Source organism: Pholis gunnellus (assembly GCF_910591455.1).
Source record: "Pholis gunnellus genome assembly, chromosome: 5".
Classification (NCBI taxonomy): domain Eukaryota; kingdom Metazoa; phylum Chordata; class Actinopteri; order Perciformes; family Pholidae; genus Pholis; species Pholis gunnellus.
Window position 1 is genome coordinate 21290039 of NC_136531.1, and position 18612 is coordinate 21308650.

At 43.7% G+C, this 18612-nt stretch overlaps 1 protein-coding gene across 1 annotated transcript in view; it reads right to left on the reverse strand.

The window, feature by feature from the left end:
* The window catches only part of LOC306696678 (alpha-1,6-mannosylglycoprotein 6-beta-N-acetylglucosaminyltransferase B-like), a gene marked incomplete at both ends in the record, with an annotated part of 108021 nt that overhangs the window by 51203 nt on the left and 38206 nt on the right, over positions 1–18612 (reverse strand). The window contains 4 exons of the mRNA XM_079160344.1: positions 3869–4033; positions 7854–8033; positions 8409–8485; positions 11614–11723. Of these exons, the coding sequence (XP_079016470.1) occupies positions 3869–4033; positions 7854–8033; positions 8409–8485; positions 11614–11723 (532 nt within the window). The remainder of the gene's footprint in view (positions 1–3868; positions 4034–7853; positions 8034–8408; positions 8486–11613; positions 11724–18612) is intronic.

Below are 18612 nucleotides of genomic sequence, written 5' to 3' on the forward strand. Positions count from 1 at the left end.
AAGCTGCACTTCCTCATAAAACTCCTGTATCGCGGCCAGCTGCCTCCCTCAGGAACCTGATCTCACACGAGAGAGTGGAGCTCTTTATGCAGCGGACTTATGGCGCTCCCAGATGGTGCGTGTCTGAGTGTGTGTGCGCGCGCCGATGGGTGTTGAATTAAGTTTGTTTGTTTGTTTGCCTGCATTTGTTTCACACTGACATACATCAGTGAACTGTGTGTGTGTGCGTGTGATCGCCGTGGAGGCTCGTTCCTCCGCCGTGAGCTCGGGGGGGTTCTCAAACGGATCTGAAGCTATTCTCTCTACCGTTACCGTCCCGTGGGGATCGAGCACAAAGGCCTGCCGAACCCGCCGAGACGGGCGGAGAGGTACCATAACAACACTCTGCTCACGCTCACCTCTCTCGCGCACCTTTACGACGTCCCGTCTGCCGCTCCGCGCGTGTTCATGCACCACCCGTCTCGCAGAACTTTTAAGCCACAAATCAAGGTCTTTTCACAACACAGTCCCTGTTCTGAATGCGTTTGTGTGATTATATAACGACTAAGATAAGCTGTGGGAAAGGAAATACATTGTCTTTCATGTAATGATGTTAGGAACGTTTCATGCAATATGTAAAATCCTTGGAAAGTCCTTGGCGAGCCAGATATTAAGGCAGGAGAGAAAGTGGCTCTCGAGTAGGTATGTGGTCCCACTTGCTCTTCCCTACTCATCACTAACTGGCTAACGACAGAGGAATGCTAATGCAGTCTCAGCATCTGTTAGCGCAAGACATTGCGCTAACAGATGCAATGTCTGTTCGTGCAGACACACTCTTAACACACTAGCATGTGTGTTAGAGTGTGTGTGCGACCCGGTTCACTCGTGCACTGTGGCCCCGATGAAGGTCGCAGCTGTCCGATAGAAGGCCGCGGGTGGCAACGCAAGCTGGCGCTGCCAACCATCGCTACCCTATACCCTTAATTTCACCTTCTCCGTCATCCTCCGTTTGAACACTCTACAGGCTTGCTTTCCCCTCTTTATTTCTCCTCACGACTTTCCTCCTCGACTTTTACTTTTTCTTACCCCTCTACCATAATCCATTTGTCCCTTACTCTGTCTGCACTTCATCAGTCAGATGTCAATTAAACTCTCAAGAGGGGCAGACACGGGGAGAGGGGGAAATTAACAGTTTGGCAAATGCTGACAAACACACTAAATGTGCGCGCTCACGAAAGTAGCCGCAGATGCACACAAAGTCGCTTTCTGAGACACTTTAACCGACTCCAGACAGGCAGTGACGGCGCTGCAACAGGACAAGGTCAGCGTCCTTGAATCTGCGCTGCCGTCTCTTAAAAGCACCTCCGTCGTGCCGTGGCTTAGCTGAATATGTCCGCTATGATGTCGAGAAGGAGAGAAAAAAAAAGGAGAGCTGCAATTTGCTCGACACAAATTATTCCATCAGCTACGTTAGAATGGCTGAATGGGTTGACCCGGGCTTTTGATTGAGTTTGATAACGGCACAAACGTACCTGCTTTGAAAGTGAAGTGCGGCGAAAAGGTTGATTATATTCTCTCTGAGCTCCACGATCACAGAGGAAATAGGCAGATTAATCACAAAATAAGAGATTTCCTAGAATATTTAAAAGGCAGGCTTCTGCTTCATTCAAAGCGGCAGCCTGCATATCAAATCTCTCAAACACCTCTCAAATATATATGACTGTAGGACTTGACTTCAGAATTACATTTCTCAAAGTTTTCACGGTCACTCTCGTGCACACAGACACACACACACACACACACACACACACACACACACACACACACACACACACACACACAGCTCCCCGTCTCCCGTCCTTGCGTCTGCCACTGAGAGTTCAAAAGAATCATCCTGCTTTTTCTCTCCCTCTCGATTCTTTTCTCCCTGCACGCTTGCCTCTCCGCTCTGCTAATTTATTCTTTTTCTGAGTAAACATCCACTCTCCGCTCACAATCAAAGAGAAAGCCAAACAAGGAAACAGAACTGAACCAACAGAAACCCCGTTGGAATTGTAAAGACTGCACACTCAAGCAGAATGCGAAAGTTGCCACTGGAAGCGAGGGATTGTGTCAAAGACAAAGGTTAGGCGAGTGCAGGGCCGCAGTCAATTCCCATCAGACAATGTTTTTACCGAGGTCAGAGTTAATTAAAATCAAACAGTGTTCTCCTTCTCAATTTTAAAAGTGAGCGCTTTTTTTTTTTCCAAAGTCAAAGTGAACATAAATCTTCCCACGTGTGAGGAGGGAAACGGTTGAGAAATGGTCCATTTTACTGGTACAGACCGAGATTAAATTCTAAAATAAAGTGTGTGAGATTCTGCCTTCGGCTTTCACTGCAATGATATCCAATTATCAGTCATGCGCACACACACACACACACACACACACACACAGGCAGGCACACAAAGGCGCACACATACATTTTCCCTCCCATTTCTAATTATTGTGATAAACAGCTTTTGACAGGGAAGGCTAACTCTTACAAACACCAGGACATCCACTGTTCAGATAGCTGCAGCATGTTGTAAAGCTACATAGACTGTTACAGCAGCCATGATGGAGGATAACAAAACCCCTCAGTGCACTGCAAGAGAGGGACACATCAATCTCCGAGACAGGGGACTATTTCCTCCCTTGTTAGCTTATTTTAGACAGAGATGGGGGCAAAGAGAGACATTTTGGGGAGAAGGAGCAGGATGTGTTGCTCAATCTGCCCCTTTAGATTAACTCATTCATTCGTCATTGTTTTCCTAACGAAGCGATTATGAGCCTCTACTCGGAGCGGGGTGAGAAATGTAATGGGTAAGTATTAGGCTCGTGTAATGAAAGATTACATTCGGAAAAGAAGTTTTTTAAGACTTCCAAAGTTTTTATTCCATATTGCTTTCGTTGACATTTAGAGAAGCCTTCACCCTTATTTTTATATCTTTAACCAACTTTTTTATGAAAAACCCAGCATCCACAGGCACCTCGGCCTTCAAGTCTTTGATTCCTTACACACCTCGTGACCCCCCATCCACCTCCATCAATCATTTCCTAATCCATATTCTAAAATACCTTCCCCACTACCATTTATCCACCTCTTGTCCATCCTTCTTTTTTTTTATCGTATTCTTCTCACTCCGGCTCTGGCGCACGCTCGCTATTTCATCATAATCCCAATAGTTCCTAATCATCATTTCTCACCTTTTAAATCCTCTCTCTCTCTCTCTCATCTATTTCGGCATCTCCCACACTAAGCCCCTGGCCCGCATGGCTTCCAGCAGGAAGAAGTCCATGCTGCAAAGATTCGGTGACAACCAAAATGAGGTTCAACAATCTAACAGTTTGATAACACGATACATTCTTATTTTAAAGTATTTCAGAGCCATCTTTTGAACGATTACAAAAAGACACCAGTTCCGGAAGAAAAATCAGACTGCAGTAATGCATGACAACCTATCATTAGCTCCTCTATTATTTTACTCCTACCACCATTCGAAGTGAGAACCCTCAAGACGCATCTGAGAAAGGCCTTTTATTCCCATCTACTTGAGTGGAAAACAGTGCTTGCCTTGGATCTTTGAATTCAAATGCTTTTAGCTAACCTTGAATCCTCCATTTAACTGTTAGACAGTTGAGTCTTGTACTGCTACGTACTCTACTCTGCTTTTATGAAATAGACGATCACTTTTGTGCATTGGTGTCACACCCTTCAACCTCCCGATCTCTTTCTTATCGCAAAGTCTTTCTCAGCTGCACTTGTCACTGCATGACAACAACAACAAAAATAAGTTATTAAAGTTCCTGATCACATCTGAAAGAATAAACACTTCCTCTATCATCAATCGCCCTTTTGTTTTCACACCTTCTTTTGGTCCCTCCATCGTTGCTCCAGCGTGGCATCCAGGCGGTTGGCGGCCGTCGCCCACTGCTGGGCGAGGCGGCGGATTCGGCGCTTCATGAAGCTGAGGGACTCCTTCCCTGCCCCGACCTGGTCCAGCAGCACAGAGAGGTCAGTGCGGAAGGCAGCCTGGGAAGGTAATGGATTGAAAGTGAAAGGAGGAATGGAAAGAAGTGAAGAGAAAGCGTGAGAAAGTAGTAATCAGGCAGAAAGAGTACCACAGAGGATTTAAACTTTTGTAGCAGCACTATGGCTGTTAATCTCAAGCTTTTAGCTACGCTAGTGGCCGTATGGCAGTGTCAGTGGGTCCACCACTTTGGTCTAGACTGAAATATGTCACCAGCTACAGGATGGATTCCAATGAAATTTGGCTGCAGATATCTATGGTTCCCAGTGGATAAATCCCACTGACTTTGATGACCCCCTGAATTTTCCTCCACCAACAGGTGGACATTCTTGGTTCAGAGTGAAATGTCTCGATAACTGCTGGATGGGTTACCATGTGATTTGGTGCAGACATCCATTGGCTTTTTTGAACTTTGGGGATTATCTGATGTTTCACATCTAGTGCAATCATCAGTACAGGATTTCATTGGTTTTCTTTAGCCGTTAGCATGGCTATAGAGTTTGACTAGAGAAAATCAGCAAGAGTAAATTGGATTAAAAAAATGATCCAACAGAAAAACCCACCCCAGTGATGCCAGCTCTTTTCCAATGAAAGTCGCAGCAGAATTAGCTCCAAAAGTTGCTAAATGTAGCGCGAAAGTCGCCAAGTCGGCAGCCCCTCCCTTCATGCATCCCTCCAAAGCCACTACCTTCACAATATCATAATGTTCGTAAACAACCAACATGGCTATTGTTGGTTCATTAGCGAGCAGATTAGAAGACTCCGGAGACACACAAAGAGTGCGTCCAATCATGTCATTTGTCCCAACTGGCTAATCACAGTCCCGTGATAGCCAGGGATACCACTTTATTTTTGTCCGAGATTTATTGATTGCTGTCAGGATGTAAAGAAAATGTCAAAAAATATAACAAAGATACATTATCCACCCTAGCTTTAAAACACACTGCACAGCAAGTAAAATAAAATAAAAGATGTGAAAGAAGAGTGTGTCATTTCTGATTTAACACCAGTGGGTGTAACCTGTGCATGTAAACCTTCTACTTGTGTGTTTTGGTAATTCTGTATTCTCTGCAAATGCAGGGAAACACTTTTTAAAGAACAAACCATTTTTTTAACACCATGCAGTATTTTCCCTGTCAACGTTAATATTTTACAGAAGTATGTCCTCAGAGAGAACCGTGTTCACTTAGCTATTTGTTTTACTACAGTATTCAGAGGCTGGCTTTAGTTTCCCCCTGTCAAAAGAAAGTTACAACAGCATGCGTTTTCTAACTAATGCTCTAAACACTCAATACTGTTCTCCTCTGAGAACGACCTTGGCTCAGCATTGTTTGTGTGCGAGATACGGGAAGACTGTAATCCGCAGTCCAGTAATTTGGGTCACAGGGTAAAATGGAGATATCAGTCTTCATTTGCAGTGACATTTTGCACCTCCTGAAAAAAATTCACTGCTGCCAAAAATAAAGTGCAAAAAAGCGAGGTTACACACCAGTACATAGTGTGCACACATCACTTTAATAACGACTTTCGTGATTGCGCTGCGTTCCCAAACACACGATAGAAGGCTGACCACGCCACTGTAACTGGGAACGGTTTCCTTTCAATTTCCATTTCCCTTATTCCATTTAATGAACGTCCACATTAAAAAATTGAAAAAGCCAGCAAAGGGAATTAAGGTTCCAAGTCTTTCACTGCTCAAATTATGAGAGCAAGAGATATAACTAGATATGTGCAAGTACGTTTCTGTGGGTTTGACTCTGCATAATGCTCACACTAGTGTTTATTAGTTTGTCTGTTTCAAAGACGGATGGGCGATATATATCAGGCCGATAAATGAGTGGCCGATAATGGAAAATGTGAATTATTATGCATTATTCAGACAATTACATTGCTGTCGATAAAATATCAGCCAATAACATGTCGCCGAATTGCTTCTACGCAGTCTGATACAATAGGTGGCGGTATGCACCTTTAAAGTTGGTTTTAAAGATGTCATATCTTGGCCTTTCTCACCCTCAGGAGTACACGCACAGGTTATTAACGTCTTTCTAAAATGCATGAATGGGAAATTACCGGTTATCTAATCGCTTTTTAGTTATCGGTATCGACTGAAAAACAGTCCGTATCGCGCGTACTTTAATTCCAGTATTATTCCACAATTTCAAAGTCAATGTTGAAGAAAATAGAGGGTGGAGGAAAACGATGAGGAGGATCAGGCCGGTTTTAATTAGCAGAGCGTGAAGAGGGTCAGATGAAGGTTAACTTTTATGTAGTGACGAGGGCAGACTGCTCCGATTACTGAAGTCTTTTGAACAGAAGGACTGTTAGCACTCCTATTCTCCCTCTTTTGAATGGTGCTGTGGACATGTGACTGACAACTTAATGACACCCATTCATCACTCTCTTCATTTGTAATTTTCTGTCTTTCTCGTTATCACAGGCTCCTGAAAGCTGGAAATAAAAAAAGAAGGCAACAATTTGGGACAAATAATAGAGTGCGAAAAATATTTTATTATGGTATTTGTCATTTGGTAAAAACAGTAAATAATTACAACAAAATAATTAGACACAAGACAGTATTTGTCAATTTCAGCAGCTAAATAAAAACAACATAGCTTTGCCAAAGTCTTTTCTTTTCCTCACTCTGTTCTCTACTCCCTCGACTTTACAGGACTAAAGATTTGAGTTTCCATTTTTCTAAAAAACATGAAGCAAGAAAATTACATTTAAGGTTGACAGATGTTAAAAACCTCTGTTCACCGATTACTCTAGGAGGTTTATTTAGGCGCCAACAGCACAGGCAAGCGTAGCAAAAAGGGTTTCTAAGAAGGGCAAGATTCTACATGATGGTAACATGTTTTATTCATGTCATGATTGTTTCTCTTACTTCACACTACTCATTTGGTTGGTCTACAATGAAAAACCTGAACTGTTTTTTAAAACCCAGAATGCACTGGAAGAAATTCCACAGTCAAAGCAGCATCCACAAATCATCACCACCGGCCTAAAGGGGACAGGAGTTACATTCTTTCTTCAATACATGACCGCTAAAAGAGAAAACTATGAACAGGGAGAAATACAACAAAGGCTACTCCTAATAATCAGCTCTCATTTCTAAACTCCCAGTATTATATGAAACCTAAAGGAACTGTTGATTCCCCATTGATTTGTATGGCTGTAGTATTTCCACATAACCTCTGTTAATAACTGAGCACGCTTGGAAAGTCTGAGGTAGTTAGTATATTTTATGTGGCATTTTTCAGCAAACGGAGATGAAAGGTGAGGTATCCGTGAAAGTAATAGCCACAAATGGAGAGACCAATATCCTGCTAACAGAGCAGCAGGTCCTCCGCTGTCTTGGCAACAGATCCAACATTATATTCAAACGGGACTTAATGCAGTCTGTATCATTTCCCCTGAAAGATACTACCTCTGAGTCGGTTGAAATGATTAACTTGTGGTCATAACATTACTGTAATAGGCGTTGTTTATGGACTTAAGCTGTGTTTATGTGGCAGCTTACTATGTAAGTAGTTGCTAGCTGCTGCTTTTATAGTGCATGCAAGCAGTATTGTTAGTTGCTACGTTGAGGTGGTGAGCCAAACAAAATCACTCGTGTATTTACTGTACATCTCCACTGTCAACCGGTAGCCTTCATCCACTGTGCATAGTGCTGGGTATCGGTCCAAAATAATCCTTTACCAAGTACGATTGCATTTGATCCAGTCAACACCACAAGTGTTCTTTGACGCAACCCATTCAGACCCAGCTCTAACTGTGCATGTGCGTTCCTCAATATACCTGTATGTCTGTTCCTCTCACCTGTCTCTTGGGGGCCTTTGGCTGCAGTACATACGGGGTGGGGGGGCTGCTGTGGTTCCTCCAGGCCAGCGGGGGGCAGAACCACTCCACCTCGCTCAGGTAGACGAGGAAGGAGCAGTCTGAACCGTCCACGCCGTAGAAGGCGTAGCAGGGGTCCGATGTCCAACGTGCGCGCATCCACTGGACGGTACCAACAAAATCATATAAAAGGGATTAGAAACTATTTTCTTTAACAGCGGTTACAAATCCCCAGGGATGTGCACGGAGGATTTGCTACTGGGCTGTAAGGAAAATGCAAAACAAAGCAAAAAGAAAAGCTACATAAATATATTAAATGTACAGATATTTTTGCTCTAATTACCCTAAACTTGGCACGGTTTGTCTCTAATCTGTCTTTCCTCATCACGCCATGTGACACCTCCCACCAAAAGGATAGTTATTTTGAAGTAGCAACTCAGAGGTAAAAAAGGTCTAGCGTGTGTTTTATAACATCTTAAAACTTTATTTTGGTCGTTACATCACCACCACGACTGAAAATAAGAGATGAACACTCACATCTACTTTCCCCGGGCACTCAGGAAAGCGGAGGTCTCGTGGTACTTCACACTGGCTTGACGTCCCATCTCTCACTGCTGAAAAGACAGTGAGTGAAATTCAAACATTGGGAATAAAACATACGCGTTTGTAGGCTTCACGCACCGGGATCCACTCCCGTTTTTTTAAATATCGAGCTAAATGAAAAATCCATATATAACTCCTGTGAGTGTGATATTTTGCATCACCCATAATCACAATTAGTCTCGGCTTTCTCTTAAGTCAGTCTGCTTTTAATATAAATTTCATATGAAATAACTATTCCAACAGCAAGCAGCCAGTGTACGATCATCCATCAGCTGGTTTATCAGCATATGGTGCATGTCAAAGCCTCTTTAAACTTTTTTATAAAAATCATTTTCCCAAAGGGACTGGAGACATGAACTCGTCTGACCCACAGGCTCAACCCCTCCAAACCGCCAGGTTACAGTGTACATTAACGGCTTTGTTGCACTCGCCTGTGAACGTTTTTATGGCGATCCTCGCTTCCTCCATCATCATTAACATCATCGCTTCGAGCGTATGCCATATGCGCCGTCAGTGCCCATAAATCCCCGCGGTTTCCTCTTTCGCAACATCGCATTCGTATCTACTCTACTGCAGTGCACACTATTCACCGGGCCTGACACACACACACACACACACACACACACACACACACACACACACACACACACACACACACACACACACACACACACACACACACACACACACACACACACACACACACACACACACACACACACACACACGCACACCCCGTCTCCCCGCTGCTGCCAACCATCCTAGGGTTACGCTCGCAAATCCGTCTGCTCACTTAGGCTACACTCACTGCATTAATTGCTCCACTGACTTAGTTAACCGATCCTCTGCTGCTGATGTGAGGAAAAGAAGGGAAGAGAGTGACAGAGATGGAAATGATGTCGTCCAAAAAGAAAACAAATCCAGGTTCAGTTTCTCCTTGTTTTTCTGTCTTTCAATCCCCCTCTTTTTTCCCCTCTCTCTCTCCCTTTTTTCCCTCTCTCTCTCTGGGCCAACACATTTCCCTTCTCTCTTAGTTTCCGTTCGTTTCCATTTGCCTATTGAAAGAGAGACATTTCTCCACATAAGTCTTCCCCGGGGCTTCTCTCCAATCGACTGCAAACACACACACACACACACACACACACACACCGCTTTCAAATATAATTACAATAGCAACCACGGTAGGAACAATTGAAAACGTGGTCAACTAACTAGATCAAAACTTGACTGCTGTCCCTGCAAGACAGAAAATAAAAGCCTTGTCGGCGCTTGAGGGGAAGGATATTCTAATCACGTCCTCTTTCTCTCTCTCTCTCTCTCTCTCGCTCTCCTGTCGTTCCCTCTTGCACATGCCTGACCACGAGATAAATAAACCGCCACTGAGCCGTATGATAATAAAGTCTGCCGGCAGTGTTTCAATTCATCTGTGATTAGAGAAAGCAGCAGTGTTTTCATTTTGCCGTGTGCCGTCGTCCCTGCAGATGCAGTGGGGAAAAACAAAAGGAGATGTAACGCTCATTTATTCTCATGTAAAGAGTTGGGCAATTACCCTCAAGAGAAAAAGTGAGGGAGGAGAATAAGTTGGAAAGAATGATCATAATGTGGGCTGTATTATTTCTGTGTGCAAATCTTAGGTTTTGATTAAAAAATGTGCAAGAGCAAGACAAGAGAATTGGATGGAAGCAATAAAGCAATGATGAGATATATGGAGACGTCCACAGTGTCCCACATGTAAAACACAACAGTGCTGCCAGGATGACTGGACTACTCACATTTATCCGTCTTACTTTCATTAAAAATGAAATTAATCTGATATCTAACAATAAGCTGTCCTGGTTTTGACTTGTGTTAAGCTACAAAAGGTGCAACTCTCAGATCTCAATGTTTTCAGAATGTTTTTGGGTTGATGTTTTTGAAAACCTTAACTAAACCCCCCAAACCAGTTTTCGCAGCTGAAAACCAATGTATATGGGTACAGAGTCCCCAAAAGCCATAAATGAGCATTTTTGCACTTCCGATTACCTTTTTATTCTGTTAGATGTCTGAAATAATACTACGTGTCTTATAAAATGAGACGACAAAACATCATCACGCTGACTAGTCGGCCTTTACAGCCTCGCTTTGTTTATGGCCTAACGTTAGCTTTTTACTTCTGCTGATTTCAATCACGCTTCAAAAATCCTAAAAGTGGTGTTCATTTGTGAAGATTATCTTACTGAACAAAACATGTAAGCATCATAAACTTGTGTCTGCCACGGATCTTATGGGAAAATCCCATTGGCTTTTATTTTTAGGAAACGAGTGCGATGCTAACTTCAAGGGTTGGCCTACAAAAGAGAGAATATTCTAATGCTACACAGTGGTTACAGAGAACGAGCCAACGATGAACGCGACTGGGCGAGTCTTAGCTATTAGCTAGCAAGAAATTTAAACTACATGTGTCCCCGTCTTACTCTGCATGTGTGTGTCTGCATATCTACTTTATATTCTCTTCTATTCTGTTGGGAGCAACAGCAACAATAGATGTTTAGCTCCAACACAAGCTGACAGCTGTGCATGAGTCCAGCTGCGCTTCGAGTTACAACATTGCTGAAGAATAACACTTAATGTAACTTTGTCCTTTGCGGGGATGTTCTTACGTTTACAGTACGCAATGCATTGTGTTGTCCTAGTTCTACCTCACTTTCAAGTAGTAGTTAGTATTGTGTTTCATTCTTCGCTGTTTTGGGGCCATTGCTAATATTACTTTCTTATTCCAGGTGTGGGTACTTGGGTAAGCACTTCAGGTTGGTGCTGTGTAGTATTGTGAACTGTTGCTAATGCCATACTGTTTATGCTGTCACTATAATTGGGTGTCTGCCATGTGCGGACATTGTCATTGTTTATTGTGTGTTGCTTTTAGTGTGTTTAGTGCTGCTCTATAGCATGATGTAGTCTCTAAAACCCCACAGGGTCTGTGAGATTAGATGCTCTATGTATGTATTACAGTCTTAGAGTCACGCAGTCATGACACTCGCTTCTTTTTTCAAACGTTATGCTTCCTAAATCATGTCTTATGTATACATAATGTAAAGTAAAGTGAGGTGGTAAAGGCATTTCGCACGGATGATGATGATGATGATGATGATTGGTACCGTACCTCTTCCTTGCAACATGCTGTTTTGCAGTATCTGCTCCACCCTGGTGGCCATGTTGGAGACATTCTGAGCGATAGCTTGGATCCTCTCCACCAGGCCGGCTGGTTGAAACCTGCACACACATACACACACACACACACAACAACACACAACCTTAGAGTGAAGGTGGGACAAAGGCGTGCAGAAATGAGAGGGTACCTCACACTGTTGTCACATTATGGAAACTCAATTTGGCTAAAAAGTCGAACTCGTCAGTTATTCCCACCTTTTAGTTGCGTCTCATTGTTGTCTCATTGTTTCCTCTCCCTTCCCCTCCCTTGCCTCTCCTTCTCTGCTTCCCCTACCTTCCCTTTTTACATCTCGACAGATGTAGAAGTGTTAGTGGGAGATGCAAATTGTTAGACACTTGGTTGGAGCGTGAAATAGAAAACGACCTGCGCTGTTAATACCACTTCCTCTGCAGGGCGAGAGACTTCCCGTTCGCATAATAAGATGGGTGGGAAATGTGTGTGTGTGTGTGTGTGTGTTGGTTGTTTGTGTCCGTGTGTGCGCGCTCATTGTAGTTCTGCATATTTCCAAAGCATCTGACTGCATGATTGCACATCGGATGAAGCCAAGGCTGCGCATCCACACATGTCCATACGGCTGTGCCCATTACGTCCATTCAAATGACTTGATTTCAGTGTGGATTGTGACTGTGTGTGTGTGTGTGTGTGTGTGTGTGTGTGTGTGTGTCTGCCTTCCCGTTTCTCTGTTTTGTCTCATCAGACGATGGTATTAACCCTCATTAAAGTCAGAAGATGAATCACAGCATAATAACAAATCATCAGTGATGATGATCAGAATTATTGATTGTGTGTGTGTGAGTGAGGATGGAATACAAGGCTTACGTTTTCTAAATGCCAACAGCAGCTGCATGAAAAATGAAAAAAAAAAAGCCATAGGGCCAAGGGAATAATGCGAGGAAAGTATGTTTGCTGCTTTACACAGTGTAAACAAAAAAAGGAGGCAGCCATCCAAGTCACAGGTAGTCTCCACGCTTCATTAACAGGTTTGTAAATATCACTTGGAAGCATCGTTGAGTGTGTTCGCATTCAGTTTAATATGTTTACTACAACAAAGAAGTCATTATCCTCTAGTACATGTATATTTCGGGGACAACGGCTGTCTCCAAAACAACACCATTTGCAGTTTGAAATGTGAAATTGTGACGTAATATTGAGTATTTCTGTTGCATAAAATGTAGACATACATTATCTCTGTATGTCAGCCTGCCCATCACACATTAGTGGTCCTGGAGTTAATTTCCTTTTATGAAAATTATACAGCCTTTGGTCATTTAGACTCCTGTAAGCCAAAAGTAAAATACCAAAAACTACAATTACTGTACATCCTTGTCTGGCCAAAATGTCATCACTTGATCAGTTTATCTATTTGTGTGAAATTGACCAAAAAACATGTTTTGTGAGGTCACAGTGACCTTTGACCATTAAATTCCCAATGAATTGGACGTTTGTCCCAAATTTGTCCCAAATTTGAAAAAATAACCAGCAGGCGTTTACTGAGGTAGAACATTCACGGACGGACGGACAACCTGACAAACATAACGCTTCTGGCCTAGGCTGTCCCGTGCACAAAGGCATACAAAAAACAAAAAACATTTCCAACCCCAGGCCAATGGATGCCCTCCATTCGGGATCTAAATTCCCAGTAAAAATGGTAATCAGTATTTCATATCTTTAATCAGAATTTTACTTATTAGCTTCAACTTTCAGTTGTATTTATTTGTATGTATATGATGTTTTTATGTACTGCGTGATTTTATCCTGTGTTACTTTATTTTTTACTGCTGCACAACAAATTACCCTTTGGGGAAAAATAAAGTGACAGTCAAAGCAAAATGAGACTTCAGCCAAAACGTCTTTCTCCCTAGCCATGTTAGCCATGTCCTCCAGCTCATCTGGTGAGATCCCAGCGCCACATGGGACACATATTCCTTCGGACGATTGGACATGCCCAGAATACCGCCACAGAAGAGCGTCCAAATCAAGTGCAAACCACCTTAACCGACCCACTTTAATGTAAAGGACCCGGGCACTCTGCAAATACATTTGACCAATAAATCAAGAGATTTGCATACAGGCTTCGCTTTACACCATGACAGTCCGATGCAGCGCCCGCATTACTGCTGATGCATCGCCAATCCGCCTGTCGATCTTACATAACACTAAAATACTTGAGCTCGCTTCACTTGGGGAACTGACTCTCTCTAAACCCGAAGGAGTGCAAAGCCACTGTTTCCCCCCGCAGAGTAGAATGGTCTACAAACCATCCAGGGCTTTCTGTAAGTGACCTTGCATTTCATACCAGAAAGAGATATGTGACGGCATAATTCCACCTCTTGACTTTGGCTTTGTAGGATTGTTTCACAGTTATTTTTCCAGGAGTGTTTTTTGCATTCTGCACCACACTTTTTCTTAGTGCCAAGAATGGCCTTACTCTCACCTGTTAAAAGACACCAAAGGAAAAATCTCCAAGCCGTGAATAAACCTCTCCAAACACGCTCAGCGTGAAAGCACCCTGAAACAGAGTTATCTCAATAAAAGCATCTGACAGAACTAATTATAATTTCACTCCCCCCATTGCGTGGGAGGGAAGCAAATACAGCATGCGCGTTAGTGAAAGTTATTACCTTATATTGTCTTATAATGAGAGCCAGCATTATATTAGGCTATAAAATGATATTAAAATCCTTATTACATGGAGCATTTCACAGACGTTCCCAGCTGTAGAGAACTACCGCTACTGTGGTACCTAAAAGTTGCAATGTGTTTGGCCTAAAGGATGAAAGCCTATGCTCGGTCAGCGGAGTAACCCCTGTTACTGTACAGCTCTCTTTGGGTAGAGGGGGGGGGGGGGAGTTCACTGTGACTTTGCAGTTTGGCCTCTGTGAGACGTGACCTTCTAATCTCACCTCCAACATCTGCTACGATGTGAACTCATCCCCAGAGATGAACACAGCGAGAAGTCACAGAGGGAGAGGCGAAGGGCAGAGAAATGTATGAAAGGCTGAGAAGGAACAGAGAGGACGGCACAATGAGATCCAAAGGGGACGAGGACAAGAGACAGACAAGAGACACACGTGAGAGTTGAGGAAAACTGGGAACAAGCAGGCGGAAAAATAAAGAGAAGGAGATCAACCCCTCCACAGCAAACAGAGCAAGAGTACCGGGGGGGGGGGGGATTCTCTGCGCGTTCGCGTGGAAGCCAACAAAACCGCTTGACTGAAACATTAAACGATGATTATGATCAAAGAATACAAGGATATACATATTTGATGGCCCACAGTTGCGTGCTACTTGCAATGAAGCTTCCTCCCTTTTGATGACTGTAGACAGTTGGCTCTTTTACAAATGAGGGGAACAAAACAGAAATGAGGAAGAGCAAAGAGGAGACAAAACGAGAGGAAAGTATAGGGGGGGAGCAAGAGGAAATCCACTGACGGATGCCGGGCAGAAGTAGAACGCTCTGAAGGGAGGAAGCTGAGAGGGAGGCGGTAAGAGAAAATCAATGATAACTACAGGGAGAATTTCTAAGGATACAAAAAAATGTGTTCTCGTGCTCTCCTTCTTTCCCTCCCTCCCTCCCTCCCTCTCGATCTAATGAGCTCATCCTCTTAAGGGAAAGAGGACAGTTCTGACAGCATCCCATCAGCCAAAGCTGTCTAGGGCAAGAGATGCATGTGACAAGGCGTCGGCATGTCGGTTTGTGCGTTTTTTTGCCACCGTCCTGACTTATTGCACCCCGTGGCGTGGTGTTAAAGCATCACACTCCGACGCTTATACTTTCCACACGCTCACAAAGGCCAACACACGTGCATGAATGCACACAGACGCTCACAACTCAAATCTGTGATTTCATAAGATGGGAGACGTATGACAGCACTATTTAGAATTTTAAGAGCAGCTGCACACTTAAACATATTTACTTCTGTACATTCGAAGCTATATACTAAATGATGTGACCGAACTGTGATGAAACGCATCAATGCTGGTGTTAATATTGACATTTCTTACCAGATGTATAAAAATCCGCAATTTCATGGTTAAAAATGGCTCACAACGGCATCTGCTGTTTTAAATCAGACCTAATCTTCAAGACCAATACTGAGAAAGTCGACCGTTTTGGACTAATCTATGTCATGAAATAAAATATTGTCAACGGCCTCTAATCCTCTCCTCGCTCTACAGCGTCTATAATTTTTTACTTTTTCAGTAACTACCTGTGTAGCATTCCAATCGCAGCACAGCACAAATCCTGTCCTCTCCTTTTTGTGGACTTGACATGAATGCTTCCCACTCTGAATGTGCAAATAAAGTCATTTCATTTCTCTCATTCAGCGGCTGGCTAGTTGGCTGGTCGAAGTTAGCTTGCTAATTCCACCATGACTTCATGCTAATGTTACAGTGGATACAGAATATGAGCAGAACAGCGGCCTGGTGGCCAGCGGCGGCGCTGTTGTCTCTGCTCCCCGCCGCTATAGGAGACTACGGCCGGGAAGAGAGCAGACGGTCACTCCGGAGACGGTGGCGCTATGGTTTGGTTTACTACGTCGAGATACTGCAACCGCAACGGTCCGTCCCCGTAGCTGGTACTTTCCCAGCTGCAGGGAGTGAGGCGAACGAGGCCGCGGGGTTGTTACTCTTTTTTTCAGTCTCATTTGTGGTCTAATAAACAGTAAAACCATCACATTCATTGCCCCATAGCAATTTTCCAAGCGGCCACGTTTGTCGAGGCCGGGTCGAGGCTTGCGACACACAGGAGTGGGCGTGGTTTCATCTCTCAGCCTCTTGCCCATTTAAATTTTTTTTCTCCAAATTGATGCAGTGGGTGGACTCAGTCTGGGAGGGTGAAGTTACACTTTAAGTGTCCCCATTGCTTTTCTGCCTACTTCCAGCAAAAGTGCAGTATGACAGTGACTTGAGTGCTGTGGAAAAGAAGGCCGTCTGGAATAAAGGTTGCTGCAGACGGAGCTTGGATGGGTGCTTAAGGAGGAGAAATAGGTAAAGCCAAGCCAGGGCAGTGATCTTCAGAGAGCGGGCACCTCAGGGGAGACTTACCAATCTCCCCTCTCATCCGCTGCACAGCAAAATGGAGTGAAACAACTCGGCATCCTCTTCCTTCTCCCCCCCCCCCCTCTTTCTCTCTCTCTCATTTTTTTTCAGGCTCCCCTCCCTCTCTCCATTTTCTGCTCTAACGAGTGGCTGCCCCGTGGGCGAATCACAGGCTGGGGCCTCAGACATCAAGTCCCATTCACCGCTACACGGGAGTGTGTCACGACCAATGAAGCTCAAATAGAGATGAGACTCCCGCCCAGTGTGTTTGTGTGTGCGTGTGTGTGTGTGTGTGTGTGTGTGTGTATACTTTCTGTTAATGCGTGCCTGACTGGCCTGGATTTGGGATATGTTTTTATAAAGCTCTCTCCTCCCATTTGCCCCTCTCGCCGCTGGCCAAAATCACACTTTACAACGTCACTCATTTTTCTCTCACTCTGTGTGTAGCATTTACCTGTAAGAGTGCAAGAGGAAGATGAGGAGCAAGGTGAGTAAAGGGAAGGCAGAGAGAGAGAGAGAGAGTAAATGTGGAGAGAAGGAGACAGAGAGACAGAAACAGGACGAGAGGGGAAACGAGTGATGGAATGGAAAATCATTGGAGTGAAGAGAGACTTTGGTCGTCCCTGTGTGTGTGTGTGTGTGTGTGTGTGTGTGTGTGTGTGGCCATTAATCCTGCAGGCTATGTCCTCGGTCAGGGGTCTGTGCCTTGGTCTCACGCCCAGACTGGTTTTAACAAGTGTTACTTCTAGTGAACTAATACATGGACACACACACACACACACACACAAACACTCGTGACACACGTATTATTCTCCTTCTACATTGGGGAGCTATCAAAGGAACACCATCAATACAAAACGTGTGAGTGTGTGTGGGCGTGTTTGTTTGCGGCCACTGGTTTCCTGAGTCGATATCCTTTTCATTTTTCTGCCTGAATTAAAAGTTGTACTCCAGCTATTGAAGCTGCTTCGCTCTGAGGATCCATTCAGCCCAAACCCAACAACACGGTACTCAAAAAAATAAAGAAAATGTTTTTTTTTTCTTTTTTTGTTTCGTTCCGATTTTGTGATTTCGTTTTGTTCACAGAGCGCCGCTGTCGAAGGTAAACGACTTTCAAGGAGAACTTGGTGTAGGACGTTTGCCTTGGCTCGCTAAATGATGTTTGGTCACTGTGGGGGGTTCGACGTTTATAACCCATCATGGCTTGCATCAAATTTGTACAAACACAATTTTAGATGCCACGTGTTGCTGTTTTCAAAGCTTGGTCTAAAAGTAGCAGAGAAAATAATTCGTCATCCCACTGCCTGAGAATGTCAACAAAGCAAAACGGTTGTGAAAATCAGCTGAATGTAGGCGTTTCAGGTGTGATCAAAGATTCTATAACAACCAAAAACACCGTCCATGTTGCTTTGTCCTTTCATTTAGTCATTCTTACAGTTGTAGAGAACGTTTTGTGAAAAATTGACCTTAACTTTAAAGTAACTAAATCAGCATTGCAATCTCTGCTACAGATGTGGGTAATAGGTTGAATGCCAGTTGTGTGTAATGGGGCGTCTAGCCAAGCTGGAGGCTCTGTTGCTGGGGATTAAACCTTGGTCTCTGCATTGGTAGCTCCCACTGTGCCACTCAGGCTCCCCAACTAAACCCTAATAGGATTCTATTTCCATCGTTCACGCTATATTTCATCCCCGCAAGACCAATTCCGCTATTAAAACATGCAGAGCTATTCATTGAATATGAAAATTAAACTTGTTAAGGCCACTGAAAACTCAATGTCAAATGTCTAACTTCCGTCCCACGCGACGTGAACTCGGCAGAAAGTGCGCCGGTATTTCTGGACGTTAATGTAAAAACAATGGACTAATTATGATTTGTTTAGGAATAACA